The sequence below is a fragment of the Nannobrachium achirus genome (genome assembly GCF_963921795.1).
Source record: "Nannobrachium achirus genome assembly, chromosome: 5".
Classification (NCBI taxonomy): domain Eukaryota; kingdom Metazoa; phylum Chordata; class Actinopteri; order Myctophiformes; family Myctophidae; genus Nannobrachium; species Nannobrachium achirus.
In genome coordinates, this window is record NC_137814.1 from 75,576,945 (window position 1) to 75,585,980 (window position 9,036).

A 9,036-nucleotide genomic window follows, 5' to 3' on the forward strand; every position below is an offset into this window, starting at 1 on the left:
ACAATATAATAGTACAATGGTATAGTACAATGGTACTAGGCTGACATTTGTCAAAAAAGTGCAGAGGCTCACAACAATTGTGATGCATTGTGAGCTTGTAGATTGGCTATTTTGTTGAAGAGATTTGGTGCAGAGAGACAAAAAAATTGACCCACAATGCATGCAATGCACTGTTTAAGTGGTTAAAACCCATAAAAGTAGTTAAAAAGGGCTCCAGTCCACGGTTTGAAAGAAATGGTCACTGATAAATACAGACAATATGATGTGAGAACAACAAGCAATACAACCTAATTTAATCTAATCTAATCAACAATGTTTGTCCCCCTTAATTTGGCAGAAAACAAAACCCTATTTTATTTAGCTGCTATGCTTTGAGAAATGGTTACATGTCTCTACTATTACCTTTCTCTAACATAGACTACTTACATAGAATTACATTTGTTGCAACTTACCGAACAGTTTGAAAATGATCCATTAATTTAAGTAACACTTCTCCTCTCTGTCTTCTTCAGCAAGCAGTTACTACTGTCTGCCAGAGAGCCAGACTGCAAGGCAGTTTGAATTCAAATGTTGTAGCAAGAAACCTGATTGGTCACATTTTCACACTGATAAGGAAAGTGATTGGTTAAGACAGAATAAAGGAAGTGCCTGGTCTGAGCTACTGTACTTGGTGTTGGTCATGGTGTCGTCTGAACCCAGATCAGAAACAGCTTCTGTTTTATGTACAGTAGACTTTGAAATAAATAGCTGATCTACAAGCTCACAATGCGTCATGATGCAACACATTGTGAGTGTGTAGATCGGCTATTTTCAGCAAAGAGGTGTGTTGTAGAGGGGAAAAAGAACGAACTAAGTACAGAGTATAAGGTCAAATCTATTAAGTATTGATGGTTCAAGTGGTTAAATAACAGGGACGCGATAGGCACGAAGAACGTTGAAGACCCCTGACTTAGACCAAATGAGGTTCCAGTCAATTTGCATGCCAATCCTGTACTGTACAATACTATACTGTACCTCTTATGATGTTCAAAAATAAAGACGTATTGTATCATACAACTGTTTCTAATTAGTCATCATTGAATGTCATTATAGTACATGAGATTGCAAGTTTCTACTTTTTACAACATTGTAATTAATTGAAAATGTGAGTTAAGGCAAATTACGCCCTATACTTTATACTCGGGATATACAAGGCAAACTAAAATGTGTCTTTTTGGGAGGGGGGCTGTTTGCCCTCCTCCCCTTTCTTTAAACAAATAGTCAATTTGTAGGTCAAAGGAATGAACCAGACCCCCTGGTGTGCCTTTGTCTAGCTGGGGGCAGGATATCACCTATAATGACCGAATACAGAGGAATATGCCAGAATATCTCTCCAAAAGTATATATCCAATAATGTGGGTATATGCCCAGTATACCTGTAAAATAACAGTCATATAATCTGCCAGTATATGTCAGATAATCTCTCTTTTCACCCAGTGCTCGTATCAATCTAGTTTTAGATGTGATGGTAGATTGATTCTCTTCTAATACGTTTTCTATTCTCATGACTACTAACCGAGCCTTTCTGGTGTTCCTCACAGCTGGGATCAGGTTGATTTTCACCCCAGTTGTTGTGTTGTATTTGTCCAGGTCCAACTCATCCAGAACCTCCTCTGACGTCAGCAGCATGAAGGCCAGGGCTGAACACTGGCTCTCAGACAGTTTTGTCTTTGATCTGTCCCCTGACTCCAGGTACTGTTGGATCTCCTGATGAACTGAGTGGTCGTTCATCTCCATCAAACAGTGGAAGATGTTGATATATCTGTCAGGAGAGAGATTTGCATCATCACGTTTTATCTCCTTCAGATTGTTGATGGCTCTCTGGATCTCATCTTGTCTGTTGTTCTCTATCTGACCCCGCAGACATCCTAACAGACTCTGGTTGGACTCCATTAAGAGGCCATGGAGGAAGCGGACAAAGAGGTCCAGGTGGCCATTTTTACTCTTCAGGGATTCTTCAAAGGCTCTCTTTAGGAAGTCAGACAAGGAACTGACATCATCTCCCAGGAATGTCTTCAATACCTCTGTGCTCTTCTGTGTGTAACAGTGGAACAGGTAGACTGCAGCCAGAAACTCCTGGATGCTCAGATGAACAAAGCTGTAGACCTTTCTCTCAGATTGAACAGTCTCTTCTTTGAAAATCTCTGTGCACACTCCAGAGTACAGCGAGGCGTCTTTCACATCAAGGTCACACTCTTCCAGGTCTTCTTGGTAGAACATCATGCTACTTTTCTCCAGATGTTCAAACGCCAGCCTGCCCAGCTTCAGAAGTAACTCCTTGTCAGCTTCCAAGAGCTGCTGTTGATTTTCTCTCTGCTGTTGCTTCTTTCTCTGTCTCTTGTTTGGTTTTGTTTTCTTGGTCTTGTCATACTTCAGATTCTTCCTCTTGGTCTGGACCCACAGGAAGTGGCCGTACATCTTAGTCAGGGTCTTGGGCAGCTCTTCTGTCTCGTCTGTCTTCAACATGTCCTCCAGAACGGTAGCGGTGATCCAACAGAAGACTGGGATGTGACACATGATGTGGAGGCTCTTTGATGTCTTCACGTGTGAGATGATTTTGCTGGCCAGCTTCTCGTCACTGAATCTCTTCCTGAAGAACTCCTCCTTCTGGGGGTCTGTGAACCCTCGTACTTCTGTCACCAGGTCAACATATGCAGGAGGGATCTGATTGGCTGCTGCAGGTCTGGTGGTTATCCAGAGGAGGGCTGAGGGGAGCAGATTCCCCTTGATGAGGTTTGTCAACAGCAAGTCCACTGATGATGTCACTGTGACATCAGAAACAATGGCATTGATGTCAAAGTGCAGTGAAATCCTGCTTTCATCCAGACCATCAAAGATGAAGCCAACCTTCCAGACAGCGAGCTGCTCTGCTGTGACCTTCTTTAACTCTGGGTGGAAATGATGGATCAGTGAGAGAAGACTGTGCTGCTCATCTCTGACCAAGTTCAGCTCTCGGAATGAGAAGGGAACCAGAAGAATGACATCTTGATTTTCCAAACCCTTCGCCCAGTCCAGAGTGAACTTACGCACAGAGAAGGTTTTTCCAATGCCAGCGATGCCCTTGGTCAGAACTCTTCTGTTGGGTTTATCTCTGCCAAGGAGGAGGGGCTTAAAGATGTCACAGCATTTGATTGGTTTGTCATGGAGGGTTTTCTTCTTGGAAAGTGTCTCAAGCTGCCAGACCTCATGTTGGGTATTAACCCCTTCACTCTCTCCCGCTGAGAGGTAGAGGTCTGTGTAGATGCTGCTGAGGGAGGGCACTTCAGTGACGTATGTCACACGATCAAGTCGGTTCAAACCGACCTTATAAACATTTAAATCCTCCTGCGGACTGACACCTGCTATGAGAAGACAATGAAGACATTTTAAACATTCAGCCTAATTCATAACTTTACATTGAAAATACCATATTGTTACAACTATGTATTAAATACCCTCAGAAATGTACACTTTTTAAAATAAAAACTATATATCTTTAATAACAATAACAATAATAACTAGAAATACTTTTCCTACGAAACAGTGTGGGCTCACATGAAACACCATATATGGGCACAATGTCTATATATTTTTTTTCTATATGTTTAGCATCAGTATTTGGACATTGATACAAGAATACAATGTGGACATTGAGTCCGATGTTGTTTTCTGCTTATTAAACATTTCATTCATTAATATGAAATGTTAATTAGTGTAAAATGTGTACAGTCTTACTTTGTTCACTTGTGGTTTGACTGGATGTCTTCTGTTCAGGTGTGGTTCTGAGTCTCTCTCTGTGGAGATGAAGACAATATGATATAGATAATAGATAGTTTAATATTATATATGTGTCCCAATTTGGCTGGGAGCCAGTCATTGGATTTTTATTCATTTTCATTTTTTCATTTCATTTGAAAGCTGGGGATCATAGCTACAAAAATGATATATTGGTTGTGGAGATTGACCCAACAGTTTTGAAGATATGGCTTATAGAATGATGCCATGCTGAAATACTACTTTTGAGATATTCAAGTTCTAAATAAATTTCTAACCTGCAAATGACCTGACGATCTCTCACATTAATTAAAAAAAGTCTTATTTACATGCAGAGTTAAGCTCTGGCGTTTAAGTGAAATGTAGCCTGAAATGTATGAAATGCTTTAGTGGCTTTATCACATTTTAGTGAGAAAAAAAAAAAGGGTATTTTCAGTCCCTGTCTAAAGCTGTACTTTCCAAGATGACTGGCCCTCAGTGAGATTGGGACACATATATATATATATATATATATATATATATATATATATATATATATATATATATTATTTAACCAGTGAGACACCCTAAGGTGGAGAAGCGTCGCTGCAAATGGGCCTGGGTGGAGGCAGAATGCTGGGCGAGTGCTGGCGCTTTGGCATGGGTGCAAAAAAGTGCAGAAACAAAGGCCTGGTTGGTTGTTTCAAGTTGGCATTCCCAGATATGGGCTTAATATTGATGACATCAGGGATCTCCATATATGGGCATAAAGGGATTGTATTAGTGTGGGCATCATCTGGGAATGTCATATGTACTTAATATTGACGTTTTGGGGCTGGGTAGGGCTAAAAAGTAAGGCCAGACATAGCCTGGTTAATAAACCAGACTGCACAACACCACCCCCTGTTGGTAGTGGTGGTGTTGTGTAGTCTGGCCCTTCACATTAAATAAGCTTTTTCCACCAGCCCTCAGAAAGGGCGAGCCAATCAGGGCTGTAGGCTTGGGGCACGTGGTGGGTGGTGGCCTGGTTCAAAACCATTCAGCCAATCAGGCGAGTCTGTGTGTATTCAAACACATTCCCCCCTCCACTCTTATTACAGACATCAAACAGATTGTAGTCTTTGATGCTTTCAGTGACTAACGAGACACTTGTGTGGCTCAATCAATTACAGCAGCTCACAAGCCCTATGAAGTTCAGAGGGAGCAATTAAGAGCAAATCAACTTAACATTTTTTTAAACCACCCCTTGGAAATGAAAATTCTGCTCCCGAGTCCAGACTAATATCCGACACGCAGTGAGGAATTAGTATGAGCAACGCCAGGCTAGGCCAGACACAGTTAGGACCTTCATTTTCGGGGAACGCTGAGCTTGTCGAGTCATCATTGTGATGTCAACAGACAACAGGTCAGTGAAAATTTATTCTGTCTTGGCCATACCGGTATATGGAGTGTGACATCACACCATATATGGAGCGCGACATGAATGTGTGACAGACATGATCTGCAGGTTTTTGTAATAAATGAGACCTACTGTCGCAAATAACCACTAAGATACTTTGTCCTTCAATGAACGGTGCCGATATACTTTGTACAAGCTCGTAGAGTGCTGTGATGCCATGTGTTGTGAGGTCGTAGATCTACACGTTTGGCTATGTTTTTTCTAGTTGTATATCCAGTATATAGTGTTCTTATAGACTAGACCTAAATGTTAGTGTTGTATAAGTGTTCTTATAGTCTAGACCTAATAGTGTTGTATATACAGTATATAGTGTTCTATAGACCCAATAGTTAGTGTTGTATATACAGTATATAGTGTTCTATAGACCTAATAGTTAGTGTTGTATATACAGTATATAGTGTTCTTATAGACCTAATAGTTAGTGTTGTATATACAGTATATAGTGTTCTATAGACCCCTAATAGTTAGTGTTATACAGTATATAGTGTTCTATAAACCTAATAGTTAGTGTTGTATATACAGTATATAGTGTTCTATAGACTTATAGACCTAATAGTTAGTGTTGTATATACAGTATATAGTGTTCTATAGACGTATAGACCTAATAGTTAGTGTTGTATATACAGTATATAGTGTTCTATAGACCTAATAGTTAGAGTTGTATATACAGTATATAGTGTTCTTATAGACTAGACCTAATAGTTAGTGTTGTATATACAGTATATAGTGTTCTTATAGACTAGACCTAATAGTTAGTGTTGTTGTATATACAGTATATAGTGTTCTATAGACCTAATAAAATGTGAGGTGAGATGGTATAGCGCCACCATGAGGCTGAATCAAGCTCAGTAGACTGGCTGTAACTTAGCATGACATCACATTGATGTGTATAGTGTATAGTAAGGGTGTAACGATACATTTTAACAGCGATACGATACGCGTCACAATACATGGTTAACGATGCGATACATGAACGATATTGGTTCATTCGTGGCAATACGATACGATTTGATTCAATGATTTAAAAGCGATATAGTAACTATTTAGCAAAGAAATGAAATCTGTGTAAAACGTGTACAAAATCTATTATTATGGAAACGCTATGATTCTCTTGCAAATACATGGACATTATATTTCAACACATATGGACAAACTCACCTTGACACAAACACAGAGATTAGCCTACACACATTTATCGATAGACCAAGAGTAGGCCTAGCTATATGGAATGGAAAGGTAATTAGATCCCTCTTTCTAAATTCCCTCTTAAAATTGCCAAATACAAGGCACAAATACTTACTTTCCATACAATCAATTATTTGTATTGCAACACGATTCGATACCGATTACCGCATTTTAAAACGATACGATACGATACAAAGTCAAAACGGTACGATAGTTTGCTTTTGCAAACGATATAGTAGAACATTGCAAATTAAAAAAGATTTTTCGATTCAGTTACAATTAGGCCTGGGACAAAATATCGATATTTCGATATACCGCGGTATTATCGCCCGCGATAATTATCGGTAACATGCCGGGCAAATATCGATAATTTATTAGAACGTCCATGAGCTCTATGAATTCGCCTGGTTGCCACAGAGTGCAGTACTTTGCTGCTGCTGGTCCTCCGGTGGCGCTAATCAAATAAACAAGGCTCAAATCGGCCGGGCGGAAGTACACAGTCTACTACAGCTTCTGCCTTGGTGAACAGTAAACACAACAGCGTGGTAGTAGTAGGCTACTAGTAGCAAGCTAACTGAATGAACGAGCGAACACACACACAGAATGGCGGCGAACAGCGAGAGGGAGAGGCAAATAAAAGATCCACCGGCAAAGTTCCATAGTAAAGTCTGGACCCACTTTGGCTTTTATGAGAATGATGACGGAACACTGGACAAAACACATGCAATCTGCAAGAACTGCCATCACAAGGTAAAATACACCAGCAACACTTCGAATCTGCAGAGCCACCTTGACCATCATCATCCCGATCTAGCGACGGGGGTCAAAATAGTTAGCCCAAATGAGCCTACGATCACTGACTCTTTTAAAGCGAAAGCAAAGCTCCCCTTTGGGTCTCCAAGGCATCAAGATATAACCAGAGCTATCGGCGTGTTCATCTGTAAGGACCTACGTCCGTACAGTGTCGTGGAATGCGACGGTTTTGTCAACATGATGAAGGTACTCGAGCCAAGATATGAGATCCCGTCTCGTAGACACTTCACTGAAACCGTCATCCCCGCATTGTATGCAGAAACCAAAGCAAAGGTGGAAGAAGAAATGACGTCTGCTGAGCGAGTTTCACTAACCTGCGATGGTTGGACTTCAAGAGCCACTGAGTCTTTTCTAACCCTTACTGGTCACTTTATTGATGTGGACTGGCAGCTACAAAACTACGTCCTTCAAACTCGGGAGATGGACGAGTCTCATTCTGGCGTCAACTTGGCAAGAGAGCTAAAGAAGGCTACAGAAGAATGGAAGCTCACAGACAAAGACCCAGCCGTGGTTACCGACAACGCGTCAAATATGTGCCTCGCAGTTGAGATTACTGGTTATCAACACATTCGGTGCTTTGCTCATGTGTTGAATCTTGCCGTCCAGCGTGCCCTAAAGCTGCCTAACATTGCTCAACTGCTTGGGAAAGTTCGGAGGATTACAGCCTTCTTCCACAGAAGCCCCCCAGCAGGTAAAAAAGGCCTAATATATTTAACATTTTTCTTAATATTGTATGAATGAATGAATGAATGAATGATTTTATTTTGTCTGGCTGCCTCGCAGCTCAATCCTTATTATTCAGACACAATTTACATAACGAATAAATACACAAAATAAAGTAATACTGCATACTTACGAGTGGAGTGGCACACTATGTCTATCATTTTATGTATGTATAAAAAACGTTTTGTATTTTATCATTTTAAAAATGGAAAAAAAGGAGGTGTTGTGTGCTTGTAGATCTGCTATTTTCACTAGTTTTGTGTGACAGTCTTGTGTGATGAAGCAGGGCTTTACTGAACTGTACTGTCAGGTATTTTCCTATGCAAACTAGTACTAATACAGTATTCAATCAATCAGCTGCAGCCCTGAAGAAGAACCAGACCTGTCTTGGCCTTAAACACAACAAGCTCATCACTGATGTTGTTGTCCGCTGGAACAGTGCCTATGAGATGCTCCAGAGGTTCCTTGAGCAACAGCCTGCTGTCACTGCTGCCCTCTTGTCTCCAGAGGTAAGTTGCTTAATTCTATATTGTGAATGAATTGTATGAATCATCCATAATGTGTGATGTTTGTTGTTTAGAACATTGTGATAATTAGGTTACAGCCTAACATATTAATAAATAGATAAATAAATAAATAGTAACAGCCTACTATATGTATACATACTAATTTACATGAATTTAGAATACATAATAAAATGTTAATACTGTATTTTATTTTTCTTTAACAATGGTTTTAAAGGAGGTTCCATTGGGTTCTGTCCTGTTCTTTATTTTTATTAACAATGGTTTTAATGGAAGTTCTATTCTGTTCTGCTCTGTCCTGTTCTTTCTTTAAAGGTCAGAAAGAATGCTACTGACGTCTGCAACCTGACTGAAGGAGACCTGAGCAATGCTGAAGCAGTTGTTGAAGCCCTGGAGCCAATGCTGGTGGCAACCAACAGTATGTGTGAGGAGAAGAGCGCCACAGTCTCCATCATCGCTCCTCTTCTGAACTGCGGAGTGACATGGCCAGCTCTGGTGCGGATCCCCCTGTTGTCAGAGGGCTGAAGAATGCCATCCATGGAGATCTAGCAAAGCGCTACA

The 9,036-nt window shown here is 40.4% G+C and overlaps 1 protein-coding gene across 1 annotated transcript in view; it reads right to left on the reverse strand.

Annotated features, from left to right (window-relative positions):
• LOC308285307 (protein NLRC3-like) overlaps positions 1-7,470 on the reverse strand; it is a gene marked incomplete at both ends in the record, with an annotated part of 57,283 nt that extends 49,813 nt beyond the window's left edge. The window contains 2 exons of the mRNA XM_080726022.1: positions 1,556-3,377; positions 7,419-7,470. Of these exons, the coding sequence (XP_080582148.1) occupies positions 1,556-3,377; positions 7,419-7,470 (1,874 nt within the window). The remainder of the gene's footprint in view (positions 1-1,555; positions 3,378-7,418) is intronic.
• Between the last annotated feature and the right edge of the window lie 1,566 nt (positions 7,471-9,036).